The sequence below is a fragment of the Epinephelus fuscoguttatus genome, linkage group LG4 (genome assembly GCF_011397635.1).
Source record: "Epinephelus fuscoguttatus linkage group LG4, E.fuscoguttatus.final_Chr_v1".
Lineage (NCBI taxonomy): Eukaryota > Metazoa > Chordata > Actinopteri > Perciformes > Serranidae > Epinephelus > Epinephelus fuscoguttatus.
In genome coordinates, this window is record NC_064755.1 from 47209288 (window position 1) to 47232199 (window position 22912).

General features: G+C 47.6%; 2 protein-coding genes across 76 annotated transcripts in view; one reads left to right on the top strand and one right to left on the bottom strand.

The window, feature by feature from the left end:
• The window catches only part of LOC125887903 (pleckstrin homology domain-containing family A member 7-like), a 222073-nt gene that overhangs the window by 18669 nt on the left and 180492 nt on the right, over positions 1-22912 (bottom strand). For 49 of the 50 annotated variants that reach the window (XR_007449241.1, XR_007449230.1, XR_007449216.1 and 46 more), the window contains exons 12-17: positions 22185-22731; positions 20253-20336; positions 7203-7256; positions 5297-5362; positions 3499-3579; positions 1435-1584 (exon numbers count right to left, since the gene is read on the bottom strand). Coding sequence is in view for 1 of the 50 variants with exons in the window: in XM_049575015.1 (XP_049430972.1) it covers positions 1435-1584; positions 3499-3579; positions 5297-5362; positions 7203-7256; positions 19557-19793; positions 20253-20336; positions 22185-22731 (1219 nt within the window). In the remaining 49 variants the exon portion in view is untranslated. Of the gene's footprint in view, positions 1-1434; positions 1585-3498; positions 3580-5296; positions 5363-7202; positions 7257-19556; positions 19794-20252; positions 20337-22184; positions 22732-22912 lie in introns of all 50 variants that reach the window. The other variant, XM_049575015.1, reaches the window with a different exon arrangement.
• On the top strand, positions 7269-15651 carry LOC125887908 (clumping factor B-like). Of its 26 annotated transcripts, none has more exons than XM_049575028.1 (5): positions 7269-10580; positions 11631-11883; positions 12253-12475; positions 14633-14973; positions 15583-15651. In XM_049575028.1, exon 1 carries the CDS (start codon positions 7800-7802, stop codon positions 8784-8786), a length of 987 nt encoding a protein of 328 aa, XP_049430985.1. In that variant the 5' UTR covers positions 7269-7799; the 3' UTR covers positions 8787-10580; positions 11631-11883; positions 12253-12475; positions 14633-14973; positions 15583-15651. The 26 variants fall into 26 exon arrangements, 17 of the variants coding, with proteins under 17 accessions (XP_049430985.1, XP_049430982.1, XP_049430980.1 ...); XM_049575025.1 differs by having other exon boundaries at positions 14633-15016; positions 15507-15645; XM_049575023.1 differs by lacking the exon at positions 15583-15651 and having other exon boundaries at positions 12253-12486; positions 14633-15078.

A 22912-nucleotide genomic window follows, 5' to 3' on the forward strand; every position in this document is an offset into this window, starting at 1 on the left:
GTAGTGTCCTATAGTGTCCCGTAGTGTCCTGTAGTGTCCTATAGTGTCCTATAGTGTCCTGTAGTGTCCCGTAGTGTCCTGTAGTGTCCTGTAGTGTTCTATAGTGTCCTATAGTGTCCTATAGTGTCCTGTAGTGTCCCGTAGTGTCCTGTAGTGTCCTGTAGTGTTCTATAGTGTCCTATAGTGTCCTATAGTGTCCTGTAGTGTCCTATAGTGTCCTGTAGTGTCCTGTAGTGTCCTATAGTGTCCTGTAGTGTCCTATAGTGTCCTAGTGTCCTGTAGTGTCCTATAGTGTCCCGTAGTGTCCTGTAGTGTCCTATAGTGTCCTGTAGTGTCCTGTAGTGTCCTAGTGTCCTGTAGTGTCCTATAGTGTCCCGTAGTGTCCTGTAGTGTCCTGTAGTGTCCTATAGTGTCCCGTAGTGTCCTGTAGTGTCCTATAGTGTCCCGTAGTGTCCTGTAGTGTCCTATAGTGTCCTGTAGTGTCCTATAGTGTCCTATAGTGTCCTGTAGTGTCCTATAGTGTCCCGTAGTGTCCCGTAGTGTCCTATAGTGTCCCGTAGTGTCGTGTAGTGTCCTATAGTGTCCCGTAGTGTCCTGTAGTGTCCTATAGTGTCCTGTAGTGTCCTATAGTGTCCTATAGTGTCCTATCGTGTCCCGTAGTGTCCCGTAGTGTCCTATAGTGTCCTGTAGTGTCCTATAGTGTCCCGTAGTGTCCCGTGGTGTCCTGTGGTGTCCTGTAGTGTCCTGTAGTGTCCCGTGGTGTCCTGTGGTGTCCCGTGGTGTCCCGTAGTGTCCCGTAGTGTCCCGTAGTGTCCTATAGTGTCCTATAGTGTCCCGTGGTGTCCTGTGGTGTCCCGTGGTGTCCTGTAGTGTCCCGTAGTGTCCTGTAGTGTCCTATAGTGTCCTGTAGTGTCCTATAGTGTCCCGTAGTGTCCTGTAGTGTCCTGTAGTGTCCTGTAGTGTCCTGTAGTGTCCTATAGTGTCCCGTAGTGTCCTATAGTGTCCTATAGTGTCCCGTAGTGTCCTATAGTGTCCTGTAGTGTCCTATAGTGTCCCGTAGTGTCCTATAGTGTCCTGTAGTGTCCTATAGTGTCCTATAGTGTCCCGTAGTGTCCTATAGTGTCCCGTAGTGTCCCGTGGTGTCCTGTGGTGTCCCGTGGTGTCCTGTAGTGTCCTGTAGTGTCCCGTAGTGTCCTATAGTGTCCCGTAGTGTCCCGTGGTGTCCTGTGGTGTCCCGTGGTGTCCTGTAGTGTCCCGTAGTGTCCCGTAGTGTCCTATAGTGTCCTATAGTGTCCCGTGGTGTCCCGTGGTGTCCCGTAGTGTCCCGTAGTGTCCCGTGGTGTCCTGTAGTGTCCTGTAGTGTCCCGTGGTGTCCTGTAGTGTCCTGTAGTGTCCCGTAGTGTCCTGTAGTGTCCTATAGTGTCCTGTAGGTACCGTGGACAGACGGGATATCTGGGCCCTGATGGTGACCAGGTCCTCCTGCAGCAGTCTCTGTTGGTAGGCGATCTTGTGGACGTGGGCCGGCTGCTCCTGGTACTGCTCCATCTGCTGGTGGGACACGTCCAAGACACTCTCCAACTTGTCCTGAGGGGACAGAGAGACACGCAGCATCACGTCAACCAAAGCTGCTCTGAGACATTTTCAGTCCCATTCAACAGGTTTCCTGACGTCAGTTATGAACCAATAAGATCTGACCTCACTTCCTGTTTTAATCACAGTGACAACATGTCTCCTGTTCTCTTATTACAGTCTCTGAGAGGTGACCCTGGCTCCTGGAAATTACATTTATTATTATTATTATTGTTATTATTATTTATCCCTCTGTTGCCCTCTGAGCTGTTTAGAGTCACACTTTTATTCCAGACCGTACATTACATATATAACTACATATATAATTACATATATAACTACATATATAATTATATAATACATTACACACATGTGTGTGTCTTTCGGACCTGTGTGTTAATGACTAAAAAAGAGTGAAAAAAAATTGAATTTCCCCTCAGTGTGATTAATAAAGTATATTAAATAAAATAAAAATAAAAATAAACTACACATATAATGACGCATATAATTAAATACATTTATGGTTTTGTCTCGCAGCCCTATGAGACCTGATGTGAACTCTGAATGTCTGTCATTGAAATTAATGACGTCATCATCTTCACAAAAAATTTTGAAATCTTCAAACTTCTGCTGCGTTCGTTTTGTACTCTGAGGTCGGAAATTCCCAGTTCTCAGTCCGAAGTTTAAACTCGAACGCACACTGAGATCAGATTTCCAACTCAGAAACTCAGAGCAACCGCATCAACCCTGACTTACGAATTCAAGATGGCTGCCGGTCACATACACTCTGCTAAAGTACTGTTTATAGCAATTCTATCTTATTTGTTTTACATTAGCTCAGCCTCATCTGTGGCTTTCATCAGTTGGAGTGCATGATGGGTTTGAAGCTGTCTTTACTCAACAAAGGGCAACAAAGGCTTTCTTTTGGGACGTCCGTGTTTTGTTTTTTTTTCGACTTGTCCACTGTCGTCAGCGAGAATGCAAAAACTGTTGTCAACTCAGAGGTGATGTCATTCCCACTTCTGACTTCCGACCTCTGAGTACAAAACAAACGCAGTTTAATGAATAAATGTAATATATTTATTATCTATTTCATCATGTGATGAGCTGGCAGCACTCACACGTGTCACATGACAGGAAGCTGTCACATTAATCACCGAGCTGTAACTTGGACCTGAAGCATTTATTCACTCAGGTTCATTTTGTCTTTGAGGATATGTGATGACAGGAGGTTTGTGTCTGATCAAAGAGGTGGTGAATAAATATAATATATATATATATATATATATATACGTATATATCAACACATGTGTAAACCACCTGTGTGTAGTTTTTGGTTCTTACAAATGTGTGCTCTGATCCATCTGTTTTATAAATACAAATGTGACGACCTGAATAAATATTAATATTTAACTTCAGCTTCACAGATCTGATCACTGTGTTAATAAATATGTGACACTGTTTAACATGCATGTACGGACTGTTGACGATGTAAGCTCCGCCCACCTGACCACCTGACCTGCAAATGTCAGGTTACAGGTGCGTGTTGAGTTTGAGACTCTTTGTGATTTTCAGCTTCAAAATGATCCATGAACACACGCTGCATTAAAGTGCTGCTGTAAAACTGGGACATATGGGTTTTTAGTGAATTTGTCTGTAATGTCAAAGCACGAAAGTGGTTTTTTAGAAAGTCCGAGCAGCTCGTCACCTCTCGGTTAGAACACGTACATTAAATAACTCCAGGCTCCGTAATGAGGCCTGGAAATGTGAACATATGATTTAAAAGAGGAACATCTTCAGCTGTGACTCCTCTGATATCAGCTCTGTCCCTGAATGTGACACTGTCATGTCATATCTGAACACGCTGACCCGTCAGCCTGCCCGACGTCAGCTGATATGGTGAGATGGTGTAACCAGCTGGGTTCGTACCTTGTCCTCCTTCAGGGAGCTGATCCTGGCCTCCAGATCTTTGAGGATCTTGTCCTGCTCACACAGCCGACTTAGTTTCACCTGCAGGGGGAGACAGAGAGCGCAGTGAGCAGCTGGCCTCTGCTAATGAAGTTAATGACAGCTTCCTCTCGTCTCTGCAGCTGCAGATAAACCGTGTGTTTGTGAACCTCTGCGAGCACGGCGGTCTGTGACCACGGAGCTGGACTCGTGGTGTAATTAACATGAGTGAGCTTGTTACACAGAGTGGGCGTGACCCACCTGACACTGTTAATTACAGTGTCAGCAGCTCTCGTTAATTAATCCTCTGTTAGCGTGGACCCTTCATCATCCTGCGGTAAAACAAACAGTGATGTCAGACGGTCGTGATTCTGCAGCTCCGTGTGAACAAAGTGCTCACACACACACACACACACACACACACACACCTCATGAATCATTCATGCTGTTGTTGTCTCCACGGTGATGTCGATGTTGGATCTAATCAAATATTCATGGCAGACAGCGCTCTCATAAAATGTTTAAACAGCTGAGAAATACTTTGAGAGGAGAAATAATCAAACCTGTGGAGGATAGTTTGACTTATTAAACTGAAGCAGGTGTAACAGTTACCTGTTCACACTCTCACCCTCAAAACGAAACTTTATCAGTCCTCCAAAATTTTTACACAACGTCCAGATTCTCATCTTCATCACTGTTCACTGTGTTGATCTGCAGCCGTCTGAGCCGCTCACTTAACACACTGAAACTGAGTGTCTACTGAGACTCAGATGTTATCTTAATAAATGGACAGAAATCCTTCACACACTAAATCATCATTTGACGTCAGAATCCAGAAGAGCTGAACGTTCTTGATGAACTGAAGTCACCTGGGTCCATATTTAACTTCAGCAAGACTATGTCAAAGCTGAGTTTACTCAGACAGCTGCTGCACAGCAATCACAGTCTCACTGATCACGTCAGAAGGTCAGGACATCACTCACACCTGAGTAACAGTCTGGTGCACGGCGGAGGAGCGTGTCTGTGTGAGCAGTACAGGGCTCCTGATGGGAAATGTTTTATATCACAACATGTTAGATCATCTGACATGATAAATGAGACTGTGATTGTTCTGCAGCTCTGTGAGAGGCTGTGACTTCAGTTATTCATGAATGTTCACCTGTTTTTGGATTCTTTGTTCACCGAGGACACAACTGGAAAATAAGTTTAAATCACAAATTCGCCTTAAAACAAAGAAAGTGAGCTACAATTTTCTTTAAACTTCAATCAGTAATAGAAAATGTTGGACTGAAGCTGCACCTAATAATTGTTTTCATTACCGATCAATCTGACAGTTATTTTCACAATTGATCAATTACTTAATTATTTGGTTTATAAAATGTATAAAAACTTGTCCAGAGACCAAAGTGACGTCTTCATATTGGTTGTTTTCAGTTATGATGGGAAATGACAAAGAAAAGCTGCAAATTATTAAAGTTAAGAAGCTAGAAAATGTTGGACGTTTGTACTTGACAAATAACTTAAGTGATTAACTGATTATCAAAACATTTTCTTCCAGTCGACTCATCAATATATTGACTAATCATTGCAGCTGAATGTTGGTAACATTTTGCAGACTTTTGGATTTGATGAAGTTCAGTATGTGATGAGTATAAATGAAGTTTTCTTGGCCGAGCGCTTCACTTCCCCACACTGAGCTGACAGTCTCCTCCACAGCATCATGAATCAAAGTGTGTTTAAATGCAGCAACCTTTTAAGGAGCCGTGAAGCTCGTACTTACGTCCACATCACTTTCTGCCACCTTGACAGGTTTCCCTGAATCCTTCAGCGTCTGACTTCCTGCGACCTGGAGATGGAAACGAAACATGTTCAGGTGTGAACACAGTGTGTGAGGCGTGGTAGATACAGAGAGCAGCTACAAACTACAGCTACACGAGGCAGAGACAGACTTCACCTCGTGTTCATGACAACATGGGTGACATCTGAAACACAGAATCAGCTCCTGCCATGAAGAACACTACGACTATGGACACTTTGAAGCCCTGCACGATCTGACTCATCAATAAACCCTCTGAACACTTAATGACATCCCGTCAGGATAAAAAGTCAGAAAGTTTTTATTTTGGGAACAAACCTTGGATTTTGAGTTTTACTGACAGGCTTCTACAGTGTGAGATTAACTTCCTAAAAACAGTAACAGGAGTTTTTAAAGTGGGGCTGTACGAGGCTCTGCTCCACAGTCAGTGTGTTATCTACAGCAGGTGTCAGCTGGCATGTTCCCTGGTTGATGCTGCAGGATGGAGTCTGAAACGGAAGCTAATGTATCTACTACTGTGGGCGGGGTCAGCAATGACAATATATGTGTCGCTATACTGAGAATATTCTCACTGCTTCACCTTCAGACAGCTTGATCTGACAGTGAAGATGTTCACGTCTTCATCTCATCTATGCGATTTAACAGGAGTGAACACGGAGCTGCTGGTCGACTGCTGCCTCCATCACTGAGTGTGTTTGTGTTACTGTGCCACTTTGGTGTTGTAAAGGGTTAATTCAGATTCACCAAAGTGGCACAAACTAACAAACTGATGGAGGCAGCTGTCGACCAGCAGCTCCGTGTTCACTCACTGTTTTTTCTGAAGAGAGCAGCTTCACTCTCCTGTCAGAAAGTGTTCACATTTAATACAGTGAACAGCTAAACTGAATTTTTTCGGTGTCAACTGTTGTCACTGACCCCCCACACAGCAGGACCTCTCTGAGCTTCATGTCAGACGCTGACTGACATCTACAGTGGGTCACATACTGACTGTGGATCAGTACCTGATACAGTCGCACTTTAAAACACCTCAACTGTCCCTTTACAACAGAGCACACGTGTCAATTCACCAGATCATCAGTTTAAACTGACGTCAGCTCTTTGTTGTGTTTGTAAATGATTTGTTGAGGACGACGTGCTCGTGTTGGACAGATCACAGTGGAGACACAGTAGAGTCCTGTGTTCATGTCAAGGAGGTGCAGCGTTTCAGAGACGATGGTAGAAGCAGCTGGCTTTTCAACCACCGGGCCACAGCCACGACACATGCACTGCCGAGCCATCCCATGCCCACTTCTCAACAGCATCGTTACATCACCATGGTGTGAGGGGGGGGGGGGGTCGATGGTCACATCTGATGCCAGTCAAGCTGTGAATGTGGTGCTGTGAGCGATGGGATGGTCCTACAACAGAGACTGTCTAAACACACACACACACGCTGGACACATGCGTCCCTACGCTGAACACAAGAGGATGTAACACATGCACGAGCATCACGTCCACATGAACACACACACACACACACACACACACACACACACACACACACACACGTCCAGCTCTTACGTTCATCAGCGACCTGAGAGGCCCAGCAGTGCAGTGCAGTAGTAAACTGTGAACTGCGAGGATCAGGGGCTCTAGAGCTCTGATCTGGAGTCAAAACCACAAAGACACAGAGCCGCAGTCACAAACATGGCGACTGCTTCAGTCAGACGAGTTACAGGACTACTGGGGTGGGGGGGTCTCTGACTAATGTCTCTGTTCAACAGCTCAACACGGGCCGAGGGTCAGACGTGAGCATCAGTAAGTGTGTTAGTCCGACACATTTCAGATCAGAAACACAACTCAGAGGAGACGTTAACTCTGTACGGCTCACCTTCAGGTCCAGGTACTCCAGGTCCTTCTTCAGCTGCATGTAGGTGTCATCAGCCTGCAGGGGGACAGACAGGGACAGACAGGGACAGGGACAGACACAGACACAGACACAGACAGACAGACACAGACAGACAGGGACAGACATGGACAGACAGGCACAGACACAGACAGATAGGGACAGACATGGACAGACACGGACATACAGGGACAGACACAGACACGGACAGACAAGGACAGACAGGGACAGACACGGACAAACAGGGACAGACACAGACAGGGACAGACACAGGACAGACACGGACAGACAGGGACAGACAGGGACAGACACAGACACGGACAGACAAGGACAGACAGACACAGACACAGACACAGACACGGACAGACAGGGACAGACAGGGACAGACACGGGCAACCAGCGACAGATAGGGACAGACACGGACACAGACAGGGACAGACACAGACACAGACACGGACAGACAGGGACAGACAGGGACAGACACAGACACAGACAGGGACAGACACAGACAGACAGCGACAGACAGACAGACAGGGACAGACATGGACAGACAGCGACAGACATGGACAGACAGCGACAGACATGGACAGACACGGACAGACACAAACAGACACGGACAGACAGGGACAGACATGGACATACAGGGACAGACACGGACAGACACAGACAGACAGGCACAGACACGGACAGACATGGACAGACAGGCACAGACACAGACAGATAGGGACAGACATGGACAGACACGGACATACAGGGACAGACACAGACAGACAGGCACAGACACGGACAGACAGGGACAGACACAGACAGACAGCGACAGACAGACAGACAGGGACAGACATGGACAGACAGGGACAGACATGGACAGACACGGACAGACACAAACAGACACGGACAGACAGGGACAGACACAGACAGACACGGACAGACAGGGACAGAATGGGACAGACACGGACAGACACAGACAGACATGGACATACAGGGACAGACACAGACAGGCAGGGACAGACAGACACAGACACAGACAGACAGGGACAGACATGGACATACAGGGACAGACACAGACAGACACAGACAGACAGGCACAGACACAGACAGATAGGGACAGACATGGACAGACACAGACAGACAGGGACAGACACGGACAGACATGGACAGACACAGACAGACAGCGACAGACAGACAGACAGGGACAGACATGGACAGACACGGACAGACACAAACAGACACGGACAGACAGGGACAGACACAGACAGACACGGACAGACACAGACAGACAGCGACAGACAGACAGGGACAGACATGGACAGACACGGACAGACACGGACAGACATGGACAGACACGGACAGACATGGACAGACATGGACAGACATGGACAGACATGGACAGACACGGACAGACATGGACAGACACAGACAGACATGTCACTGTGGGTTATTGATTCATGTCAACAGTCTACAACCCTCAGTCCAAAAGAACTCTTCAGACGCTGTGTTAAAAACAGAACCAACCATTTCAGTCATTGTTATTCAGTTCAATCCAGTCCAGAGACGAGACGTTCAAACTGATAAAACTTTATTGTTCTGTTGTAAACATGAACATTAACTGTCTCTGGATTGAATAAAGGTCATTTACAGATCATTACATTCTGGTTTTATTTGGGGTTTAAACAGCGTCCGGACTTTTTTGGGACGGAGGTTGTAAAGAAACTTGAGTGATAGTTCATCCAGCAGGACGTGTCAGGTATGAAGTGTGACCTGCTGTTACATGTCCTTGCCAACATGCATCACAACATCAGCAGCAAACCTTCAACACGTCGCTGAATTCAGTTTCGATTCAGCGACACATCAAGACAAACATCCTCCTGACAGACGACCAAACTGACGGACACATCCACAGCCAGCCTGGTAGCCGAAGCATGGGATGGCTTTGCGGACGTCAAGGAGTTAGCAGCACAACATGCTCATGGACAGTTTCAGTAGAAGCACGGTATGGAGAAGGACTAGCCAACAACAGCACATGGAGCTAAGAGGAGGCAGATGAACCATGGCTGACGTGATCTGCAGCTGTGGGGTCGAGGTTGCCACTGAAACACTCGGCTGGTGGTTTAGGTTGCGTGTTGCATTATGTCACTATAACACATGTACACATGGATGGACATGACCAAGTTACAGTTACAGGTCTGGACTCAGACTGTGTCTATAGGTGGACATACGAGGTGTCAGTGTTAATGAATATAAACCTTTGTTCGGCCTGTTTAGAGGATACGTTTGGTGTTTCTCTACCTGGAGCCTGTTTTCTCCTGTCGGTGTCTCAGTGACTGGTGAGAGCTACAGACTGAGAGGGTCGCAGCTGTAACCACTATGTGCATCCACTAACAGAGTTTGTTTCTGTCCCTGACAGGATTGATTGTTATTCTGAGTGTGTGACATCATGATTAAAGGATCCCTGCAGAGATAGAGCTTTGTGTTAAACAGGAAGATCCTTTTTGTTTAACAAGACACAGCCCTGAAATAACTGTCACCAAACCTACCAGACTACAATTAAAAAAACACTCACGTTAGCCTGTACAGAGGCAGCATGTTGTCACATCTAATGGGTTTATGTGACTGGAGTGTCTTTGTGATGACATCATGTTTGCAGGAAACTGAGACGATCACAGTTACAGTCATAAAGTTGGTACTGTAAGATCTGTTGGATAATGGTTGGATGATGGTGGGATGATGGTGGGATGATGGGGGATGATGGTGGCATGATGGTTGGATGATGGTGGGATGATGGTGGGATGATGGGGGATAATGGTGGGATGATGGGGGATGATGGTGGGATGATGGTGGAATGATGGGGATGATGGTGGGATGATGGTGGGATGATGGTGGGATGATGGTGGAATGATGGTGGCATGATGGGGATGATGGTGGGATGATGGTGGCATGATGGTGGCATGATGGTGGGATGATGGGGGATGATGGTGGGATGATGGTGAGATGATGGGGGATGATGTTGGCATGATGGTGGGATGATGGTGGGATGATGGTGGCATGATGGTGGGATGATGGTGGGATGATGGTGGCATGATGGTGGAATGATGGTGGCATGATGGGGATGATGGTGGGATGATGGTGGGATGATGGGGTGATGGTGGGATGATGGGGATGATGGTGGGATGATGGTGGGATGATGGTGGGATGATGGTGAGATGATGGGGGATGATGTTGGCATGATGGTGGGATGATGGTGGGATGATGGTGGCATGATGGTGGGATGATGGTGGGATGATGGTGGGATGATGGTGGCATGATGGTGGGATGATGGTGGGATGATGGGGTGATGGTGGGATGATGGGGATGATGGGGATGATGGTGGGATGATGGTGGGATGATGGTGGGATGATGGTGGAATGATGGTGGGATGATGGTGAGATGATGGGGGATGATGGTGGGATGATGGTGAGATGATGGGGGATGATGTTGGCATGATGGTGGGATGATGGTGGGATGATGGTGGGATGATGGGGTGATGGTGGGATGATGGGGATGATGGTGGGATGATGGTGGGATGATGGTGGGATGATGGTGGCATGATGGTGGGATGATGGTGGGATGATGGTGGCATGATGGTGGGATGATGGTGGGATGATGGTGGGATGATGGTGGGATGATGGTGGGATGATGGTGGCATGATGGTGGGATGATGGGGTGATGGTGGGATGATGGTGGGATGATGGTGGGATGATGGTGGGATGATGGTGGCATGATGGTGGGATGATGGTGGGATGATGGTGGGATGATGGGGGATAATGGTGGGATGATGGTGGGATGATGGTGGAATGATGGTGGGATGATGGTGGGATGATGGTGGGATGATGGGGGATAATGGTGGGATGATGGTGGGATGATGGTGGAATGATGGTGGGATGATAGGGGATAAAGGTGGGATGATGGTGGATAAAGGTGGGATGATGATGGGATGATGGTGGGATGATGGTGGGATGATGGTGAGATGATGGGGGATGATGTTGGCATGATGGTGGGATGATGGTGGGATGATGGTGGGATGATGGTGGGATGATGGTGGCATGATGGGGATGATGGTGGGATGATGGTGGCATGATGGGGATGATGGTGGGATGATGGGGTGATGGTGGGATGATGGTGGGATGATGGTGGGATGATGGGGGATGATGGTGGGATGATGGTGGGATGATGGTGGCATGATGGGGGATAATGGTGGGATGATGGTGGGATGATGGTGGGATGATGGTGGGATGATAGGGATAAAGGTGGGATGATGGTGGGATGATGGTGGGATGATGGTGGAATGATGGTGGGATGATAGGGGATAAAGGTGGGATGATGGTGGGATGATGGTGGGATGATGGTGGAATGATGGTGGGATGATAGGGGATAAAGGTGGGATGATGGTGGGATGATGGTGGGATGATGGTGGGATGATGGTGAGATGATGGGGGATGATGTTGGCATGATGGTGGGATGATGGTGGGATGATGGTGGGATGATGGTGGCATGATGGTGGAATGATGGTGGCATGATGGGGATGATGGTGGGATGATGGTGGGATGATGGGGTGATGGTGGGATGATGGGGATGATGGGGATGATGGTGGGATGATGGTGAGATGATGGGGGATGATGGTGGGATGATGGTGGGATGATGGTGGGATGATGGTGGCATGATGGTGGAATGATGGTGGCATGATGGTGGGATGATGGTGGGATGATGGTGGGATGATGGTGGGATGATGGTGGGATGATGGTGGGATGATGGTGGATTGTTGGTGGGTTGATCGGGGATGACGGTGGGATGATGGTGGGATGATGGGGGATAATGGTGGGATGATGGTGGGATGATGGTGGGATGATAGGGATAAAGGTGGGATGATGGTGGGATGATGGTGGGATGATGGTGGGATGATGGTGGCATGATGGTGGGATGATGGTGGGATGATGGTGGGATGATGGTGGGATGATGGTGGGATGATGGTGGAATGATGGTGGGATGATAGGGGATAAAGGTGGGATGATGGTGGGATGATGGTGGGATGATGGTGAGATGATGGGGGATGATGTTGGCATGATGGTGGGATGATGGTGGGATGATGGTGGGATGATGGTGGCATGATGGTGGAATGATGGTGGCATGATGGGGATGATGGTGGGATGATGGTGGGATGATGGGGATGATGGGGATGATGGTGGGATGATGGTGAGATGATGGGGGATGATGGTGGGATGATGGTGGGATGATGGTGGCATGATGGTGGAATGATGGTGGCATGATGGTGTGATGATGGTGGGATGATGGTGGATGGTGGGGTGATGGTGGGATGATGGGGATGATGGGGATGATGGTGGGATGATGGTGGGATGATGGTGAGATGATGGGGGATGATGTTGGCATGATGGTGGGATGATGGTGGGATGATGGTGGCATGATGGTGGGATGATGGTGGGATGATGGTGAGATGATGGGGGATGATGGTGGGATGATGGTGGAATGATGGTGGAATGATGGTGGGATGATGGTGGGATGATGGTGGGATGATGTTGGCATGATGGTGGGATGATGGTGGGATGATGGTGGGATGATGGGGGATAATGGTGGGATGATGGTGGGATGATGGTGGGATGATAGGGGATAAAGGTGGGATGATGGTGGGATGATGGTGGAATGATGGTGGGATGATAGGGGATAAAGGTGGGATGATGGTGGGATGATGGTGGTATGATGGTGGGATGATGGTGGGATGATGGTGGCATGATGGTGGGATGATGGTGGGATGATGGTGGGATGATGGTGGGATGATGGTGGGATGATGGTGGGATGATGGGGATGATGGTGGGATGATGGTGAGATGATGGGGGATGATGTTGGCATGATGGTGGGATGATGGTGGGATGATGGTGGCATGATGGTGGGATGATGGTGGGATGATGGTGGGATGATGGTGGGATGATGGGGGATGATGGTGGGATGATGGTGGGATGATGGTGGCATGATGGTGGGATGATGGTGGGATGATGGTGGGATGATGGTATGGTGGATGATGGTGGGATGATGGTGGGATGATGGTGGGATGATGGTGGGATGATGGTGGGATGATGGTGGAATGATGGTGGGATGATAGGGGATAAAGGTGGGATGATGGTGGGATGATGGTGGGATGATGGTGGAATGATGGTGGGATGATAGGGGATAAAGGTGGGATGATGGGGGATAAAGGTGGGATGATGATGGGATGATGGTGGGATGATGGTGGGATGATGGTGAGATGATGGGGGATGATGTTGGCATGATGGTGGGATGATGGTGGGATGATGGTGGGATGATGGTGGCATGATGGTGGAATGATGGTGGCATGATGGTGGGATGATGGGGATGATGGGGATGATGGTGGGATGATGGTGGCATGATGGGGATGATGGTGGGATGATGGTGGGATGATGGGGTGATGGTGGGATGATGGTGGGATGATGGTGGGATGATGGTGGGATGATGGGGGATAATGGTGGGATGATGGTGGGATGATGGTGGGATGATAGGGATAAAGGTGGGATGATGGTGGGATGATGGTGGGATGATGGTGGGATGATGGTGGGATGATAGGGGATAAAGGTGGGATGATGGTGGGATGATGGTGGGATGATGGTGGAATGATGGTGGGATGATGGTGGGATGATGGTGGGATGATGGTGAGATGATGGGGGATGATGTTGGCATGATGGTGGGATGATGGTGGGATGATGGGGGATGATGTTGGCATGATGGTGGGATGATGGTGGGATGATGGTGGGATGATGGTGGCATGATGGTGGAATGATGGTGGAATGATGGTGGCATGATGGGGATGATGGTGGGATGATGGTGGGATGATGGGGTGATGGTGGGATGATGGGGATGATGGGGATGATGGTGGGATGATGGTGAGATGATGGGGGATGATGGTGGGATGATGGTGGGATGATGGTGGGATGATGGTGGCATGATGGTGGAATGATGGTGGCATGATGGGGATGATGGTGGGATGATGGTGGGATGATGGTGGGGTGATGGTGGGATGATGGGGATGATGGGGATGATGGTGGGATGATGGTGGGATGATGGTGGAGATGATGGGGATGATGTTGGATGATGGTGGGATGATGGTGGGATGATGGTGGATAATGGTGGGATGATGGTGGGATGATGGTGGGATGATGGTGAGATGATGGGGGATGATGGTGGGATGATGGTGGGATGATGGTGGAATGATGGTGGAATGATGGTGGGATGATGGTGGGATGATGTTGGCATGATGGTGGGATGATGGTGGAATGATGGTGGGATGATGGTGGGATGATGGGGGATAATGGTGGGATGATGGTGGGATGATGGTGGGATGATAGGGGATAAAGGTGGGATGATGGTGGCATGATGGTGGAATGATGGTGGCATGATGGGGATGATGGTGGGATGATGGTGGGATGATGGGGTGATGGTGGGATGATGGGGATGATGGGGATGATGGTGGGATGATGGTGGGATGATGGTGAGATGATGGGGGATGATGTTGGCATGATGGTGGGATGATGGTGGCATGATGGTGGGATGATGGTGGGATGATGGTGGGATGATGGTGAGATGATGGGGGATGATGGTGGGATGATGGTGGGATGATGGTGGAATGATGGTGGAATGATGGTGGGATGATGTTGGCATGATGGTGGGATGATGGTGGAATGATGGTGGGATGATGGTGGGATGATGGGGGATAATGGTGGGATGATGGTGGGATGATGGTGGGATGATAGGGGATAAAGGTGGGATGATGGTGGGATGATGGTGGAATGATGGTGGGATGATGGGGATGATGGGGATGATGGTGGGATGATGGTGGATGATGGTGGGATGATGGTGGATGATGTTGGCATGATGGTGGATGATGGGGGATGATGGCGGGATGATGGTGGTATGATGGTGGGATAATGGTGGCATGAGGGTGGCATTATGGTGGCATGATGGTGGGATGATGAGGGATGAGGTGGGATGATGGGGATGATGGTGGGGTGATGGTGGGATGATGGGGGATAATGGTGGGATGATGGTGACATTATTTGGGATGATGGTGGGATGATGGTGGGATGATGGTGGTATGATGGTGGGATGATGGTGGGATGATGTTGGCATGATGGTGGGATGATGGTGGGATGATGGTGGGATGATGGTGGGATGATGGTGGGATGATGGTGGGATGATGGTGGGATGATGGTGGGATGATAGGGGATAAAGGTGGGATGATGGTGGAATGATGGTGGGATGATGGTGGGATGATGGTGGAATGATGGTGGAATGATAGGGGATAAAGGTGGGATGATGGGGGATGATGGTGGGATGATGGTGGGATGATGGTGGGATGATGGTGGGATGATAGGGGATAATGGTGGGATGATGGGGGATGATGGCGGGATGATGGTGGTATGATGGTGGGATGATGGTGGCATGATGGTGGCATGATGGTGGCATGATGGTGGGATGATAGGGGATAAAGGTGGGATGATGGGGGATGATGGTGGGATGATGGTGGGATTATGGGATGATGGTGGCATGATGGTGGGATGATGGTGGCATGATGGTGGGATGATGGTGGAATGATGGTAGATGATGGTGGCATGATGGTGGGATAATGGTGGGGTGATGGTGGAATGATGGTAGATGATGGTGGGATGATGGTGGAATGATGGTAGATGATGGTGGCATGATGGTGGCATGATGGTGGGATAATGGTGGGGTGATGGTGGAATGATGGTAGATGATGGTGGGATGATGGTGGAATGATGGTAGATGATGGTGGCATGATGGTGGGATGATGGTGGGATAATGGTGGGGTGATGGTGGAATGATGGTAGATGATGGTGGGATGATGGTGGGATGATGGTAGATGATGGTGGCATGATGGTGGCATGATGGTGGCATGATGGTGGGATAATGGTGGGGTGATGGTGGAATGATGGTAGATGATGGTGGCATGATGGTGGCATGATGGTGGCATGATGGTGGGATAATGGTGGGGTGATGGTGGAATGATGGTAGATGATGGTGGCATGATGGTGGGATGATGGTGGAATGATGGTGGGATGATGGTGGGATGATGGTGGGATGATGGGGGATGATGGTTGGAATAAACAAGAACAACCCCAGGTTTCTTTTCAGCACTGTAGCCAGGCTGACTGAGAGTCAAAGCTCTATTGAGCCTTGTATTCCTTTAGCCCTTAGCAGTAATGATTTTATGAGCTTTTTTAATGACAAAATTCTGACTATTAGAGGCAAAATTCATGACCTCCTGTCCTCAGATAGTACCTATCTAACCTCAAACACAGCTGTAAGACCTAATATATATTTAGATTGCTTCTCCCCAATTTCTCTTCAAGAATTGACCGCAGTGATTTCTTCATCTAAATCATCAACGTGTCTCTTAGACCCCATCCCAACTAGGCTACTTAAGGAGGTCTTTCCTTTAGTTAACACTCATATATTAGATATGATCAATATATCCTTATTAACAGGCTATGTACCACAGTCTTTTAAGGTAGCTGTAATTAAACCTCTACTAAAAAAGCCCACCCTGGATCCAGAGGTGTTAGCCAACTATAGACCAATATCTAATCTTCCCTTTATGTCAAAGATCCTTGAGAAAGTAGTCGCAGACCAGCTGTGTGATTTTCTCCATGATAATAATTTATTTGAGGAATTTCAGTCAGGATTTAGAGTGCATCATAGCACTGAGACAGCTCTAGTTAAAATTACAAATGACCTTCTGATTGCTTCAGACAAAGGACTTGTCTCTGTACTTGTTTTATTAGATCTTAGTGCGGCGTTTGACACAATTGACCATCAAATTCTACTGCAGAGACTGGATCACTTAATTGGCCTAAAAGGTTCTGCAGTGAGCTGGTTTAAATCTTATTTATCTGATCGTTTTCAGTTTGTTCACGTTCATAATGAATCGTCCTTACGTACTAAAGTTTGTTTTGGAGTTCCATGAGTTCTGTGCTCGGACCAGTCCTATTTACTCTATATATGCTTCCTTTAGGTAACATCATTAGAAATCACTCTATAAATTTCCATTGTTATGCGGATGATACTCAGTTGTATTTATTGATGAAGCCAGAAGAAAGTAATCAATTAACTAAACTCCATAACTGCCTTAAAGACATAAAAACCTGGATGAGCACCAATTTCCTGATGTTAAATTCAGACAAAACTGAAGTTATTGTTCTTGGCCCCAAACAACTCAGAGACTCTTTATCTGATGACATAGTTTCTCTAGATGGCATTGCTCTGGCCTCTAGCACTACCGTAAGAAACCTCGGAGTAATATTTGATCAAGATTTGTCTTTTAATTCTCATTGAAAACAAACCTCACGGACTGCATTTTTTCATCTGCGTAATATTGTGAAAATTAGGCCTATCCTGACCCGAAAAGATGCAGAAAAATTGGTCCATGCTTTTGTTACCTCTAGGCTGGATTACTGTAACTCTCTGTTATCAGGTAGCTCTAGTAAGTCCTTAAAAACTCTCCAGCTAATTCAGAATGCAGCAGCACGTGTACTAACAGGAACTAAGAAACGAGATCATATTTCTCCTGTTTTAGCTTCTCTGCACTGGCTCCCTGTAAAATCCAGAATTGAATTTAAAATCCTACTGTTAACTTATAAAGCTCTAAATGGTCAAGCTCCGTCATATCTTAGAGAGCTCATAGTGCCATATTATCCCACCAGAACACTGCGCTCTGAGAACGCAGGGTTACTCGTGGTCCCTAAAGTCTCCAAAGTAGATCAGGAGCCAGAGCCTTCAGCTATCAGGCTCCTCTCCTGTGGAATCATCTTCCTGTTACGGTCCGGGAGGCAGACACCGTCTCCACATTTAAGACTAGACTTAAGACTTTCCTCTTTGATAAAGCTTATAGTTAGGGCTGGCTCAGGCTTGCCCTGTACCAGCCCCTAGTTAGGCTGACTTAGGCCTAGTCTGCCGGAGGACCCCCCTATAATACACCGGGCCCCGTCTCTCTCTCTCTCTCTCTCTCTCTCTCTCTCTCTCTCTCTCTCTCTCGTATTCTATTACTGCATCTTGCTAACTCGGCCATTCTGGATGTCACTAACTCGGCTTCTTCTCCGGAGCCTTTATACACATATGATTATTGTCACACATGTATACTATCAGATATTAATATATTATTATTAATTACAATATAATATCTGTCTGTCCTGCATCTCTCTCTCTCTCTCTCTCTCTCTCTCTCTCTCTCTCTCTGTCTCATTGTGTCATATGGATTACTGTTAATTTATCATGCTGATCTGTTCTGTACGACATCTATTGCACGTCTGTCCGTCCTGGAAGAGGGATCCCTCCTCAGTTGCTCTTCCTGAGCTTTCTACCGTTTTTTCCCCGTTAAAGGGTTTTTTGGGGAGTTTTTCCTGATCAGCTGTGAGGGTCATAAGGACAGAGGGATGTCGTATGCTGTAAAGCCCTGTGAGGCAAATTGTGATTTGTGATATTGGGCTTTATAAATAAAATTGATTGATTGATTGATGATGTTGGGATGATGGTTGGATTATGGGGGGATGATGAATTCTTCACACAGATCGTTTAAAGGTGTTTTACACACACACACACACACACACACACACACACACACACACACACACACACACACACGTGTCAGATCAGTTTTAAATTGAAAGTTTCTGACATGTGGTACAATTAGAGGTGCTGATGGTGTTTGGACTCAGACAGCAGAGACATGATAATGTTCAACAATGATTGCCTGAACCTGTCCACTTGCCCTGACAGCGGTATGAGAGGATGTCTCAGGATATTAAATGTCATTAGGATTCATCCCGAGGATGACGACCCCCTCACAGCAACATTTCATTCAAATACAGAAATTATTTTTGACAAAATCCAGTTAAAATCAAAGTGTTGGACAAATTAAAGTCATGAAGGAGTCTTAAAATGATTAGAGTTCATTATCTGATGAGATCTTTCAGTCTGGACTTGGACAGACAAACTGATGGACAGACAAACTGACAGACAGACAAACTGATGGACAGACAAACTGAGGAGGAGACAGGAATAATGGACAGAAATAATAACGACACGTGTGTCAGAGAGACAGTGTTGAACATTCAGAGTTTTCTGTGTGACAGAAGCAACAGGTGAAGATCTCCATCAAATCGGAGTGTGATGCAGCTCCGCAGTGTGTTCAGCAGCAACCTCCACCAGGTCGTGGTAACATGAGGGGCGGACAGGAAGACATGTTGCGGGGGGGAGGGACCCCACCTGGGTGCTGCAGGGGCCCAGGGGAGTGGAGATGCCCACATGTCGGAGGTGGGACACAGGAGAGGGGCCGGAGCTGAGGAGGGGGCTGGTGCTTGTGGTGGTGAGGAAGTGGTTGTGTTGGTAGGCGTCCGTGGGACCGTTGAGCCGCTGGAGCTGGGAGAACGCGTGCTGACGAGCGGAGGCCATCTTGGCCTGATGCCGACGCAGCTGAATGAGGAGCAGGGTGAGCTCCTCAGGCTGTGGTGCACCACAGGATGTTAACACTGACCACACTTCAGTCAAACCATAAAAACTTCTGTATTCACTAACAGCTGACAGACAGATCGAACAGCAGATACATTTAGGAGGGTTAATGTTGTCGATACAGAAGACTGAACTCACAGCGTCACGCCGGAGACAACGTCTGCAAATGTTCAGCAGCCGACTGGCCTGTGCTGACAAAAGACTGATCAAGATTCAATATCTACTAACATTTTGTTTTAGTGAGGAATGAACGCTGACTGATCTCTGTCAGCGTGAACACATCGTGAGACTGAACTCTGAAACAGTGAGAGGGAGTTACACATCACTTCCTGGGTCAGCCTGTTAAAGTTTCTGCTCCAAACAGAGACAAATGGCGTCCCTACCCACAGTAACACTCTGTCTAACATTAATATCTAAAATACAGTGAGGTTGTGTTTGATTAGTCAGACGTACCGTTTTCCCGTGGAGGCTGGGAGCACTGACTGTGTGTGTGATGTAACCAGATGCAGGCATCGACCGTCTCTCGATAGTAGCAGCCTGACAACACACAGACAACACAGTTAGTAAACACACACACACACACACACACACACACACTCACTCAGTGGTGTTTAGAGACAGTAAACAGTCAGATTATGGACAGTGTCATCACCTCATCATTAAAGGCTCCTGCTCCTGTTTCAGAGGAGAAACTCTGTATTCTTTATCATTATTATTTAACACAGTATATTAAACAGCTCTGTATAGAGTGTGCCAGTAAACCCGGAACTCCGTTAGCGCTTTTAGCACTTCCGGTTCTCTCGTCTAAAAGTCAATACGTTTTTTGAATGGGATTTTGGTAAAATGCCTCAAATAAGGTCTGTGGTTAACAAAAGCTTAAGCGAGTTTCAGGTTTTGTTCTACGACATAAAACACGTCAGTAAATACCCTACTTGTGAATTTTGAAGCTTTTACGTGTCGTAAAAAAGGTGGTTGCTAACAAGTTGCTCAATACGACTACAAACCCTGTCGGGACATTAAACGTCATCACCCCCGAACAGGCAAGAGTGCTGGCAGTCCGCCATTACAGCTTCTTATTTAGCTTAAACAGTCCGATTTCCCCATTATACAATGTTTTTAAAATAAAGCAGCCGAAATCAGTTGAAAGCTTAGTGGCGGTGACGTCAAGAGTCATGCGACTGTGGAGTAGTCATGTAGTCCGTTAAAGCCTAACGTTAGCTTTTTACTTCGTCATTTAAGCTTCAAATGCGGTATGAAAGGTGTTCATATGTGAAGATTATCTCGCTGAACAAAACCTGTAAGTATCATAAACTTGTGTTAGCCACAGAGCTTATTTTCTGATATAATCCGAAACGCAATGCAAAAATCACATTCACTTTCTCTTCCGGGAACCAGCGCGATGCTAAACTTCTGGGTTCTGACGTCAGCCCTGGCACACTCTATATATGTATTTATCCGACCGAGTAATCTGATTGGACGAGAGGCATTCCATGAGTGCTGATATAGAGTATAACATCCCTGGGACTTTAACAGTAAAATCACTCCGCTCACAGGTGTTATAAATATAAACAGAACAGTATATTAACCAGCTGTCACACTCGCTACACTGATGCAAACTGACACTATAGCGTTACACCAAGAAGATGGATATTTTCCCCAAAATTACATTTGAATTAAATTCTGATTGGTCGTCAGGAGAGGACGAGGAAAAGGAAAGCCAGGACTCTTGTGTGCAGACCTCCAGGTGTGTTTGAATCGGCCGTGCCAACATCCAGGTTTGAACTGGACGAAGTTACACAGCTGCAGATCAATGTAAACACAAAGTAGCTTGTGAGTTCCTGGCGTGTGTGCTGCGTTGCCTGGCAACAGACCGGGGAACTGTTTGTTTGTTTTTTATTTCGCGGCGCTACATAACATACTTAAATAATTTATTTCATCACCTTTTGTTAACATTTCCTTACTCAGCATTGCTGTTTAAGCTGTTGTTGACCTGTTGTATAAAAGCAATATCACACTGGAGGGAGTGACGCTGGACTGTATATCGTCACGGCTGTGACTGTCTTCTGTGACCGAATCACAGCCGTGAAGATATACAGTCCAACGTCACTCCCTCTCGTGAGATATTGCTTTAATATGTATGAATGTATATATGTATATATGCAGTTTACAGTGAGAGTTTGATGTGGATTAACTACTGACATCACAGTTTCATTACCTCTGATTAACAAAAGTCTAACTGTCCCACTGAGGTTGTGTTTGGACACTCATGTGACCTCAGTGTGTCCAACATAAACTAAACCTGTGTGAGGACAGAACAGTTTACTGAAATAAAGACGAGACTTTAGTTTCACTTCGACGGGTCGTCTGTAACAAACATTATTTTACCTTGAGCAGCTGAGACTTGGTCCTGCGGGGGGACATGGTGAAGGGCATGTCCATCACTGACCTATCACCCACCGGCCTGACGGTCACCCTTTCCGCTGGCGTGTGCGGCCTCCGTGTGGGCGACAGGGTTCTGCTGCTGCCGGGTGGAGGCCCGGGTGGAGGGATGTCTGCAGCTGAAGGTGGGACTGACACACAGCGGGACGCTCCTTCAGACCGGGTTAATGACGAGGAGGGAGGCACGGTGGACTGGGGGCGGGGGCCAAATGGGTAGTCCGGGGCCGGAGTGTACAGCGGCGCCGTGGGGCTGCCGTGACGGAACTGGTGGCGCTGCTGCCACTCGTACAGTTGCCACACGGTGTTGGGCCCCGGGTCGGGGGTGAGGCGGAAGTGGCTGAGGCGGTCCTGGGCGTACTTGTACTCGCCAAGTCGGGCAGGCGTGGGGCTCTGGCGAGGAGTCTTTGGCAAGGTCTGATATGCATCTACAGAGGTGAACTTGTGCTGGGTCGGTGGCGTGCGTCTAGGGAGAGTGTTCTCTCTGGATGACGGGCTGAAACAGCAGGACACAAAAACTCTCACAGGTCTCACGTCATAAACACAGAGTCAAAGTCAAGTCGAATCCTTTATCAGCGTCAGACCTCAAACTTAAGTCTGACTCAGGTCATGTGACCTGAGTCCCTGACCTTGACCCACCTCTGCGGCACAGTCAATGAAACATAACGTCAGTAATC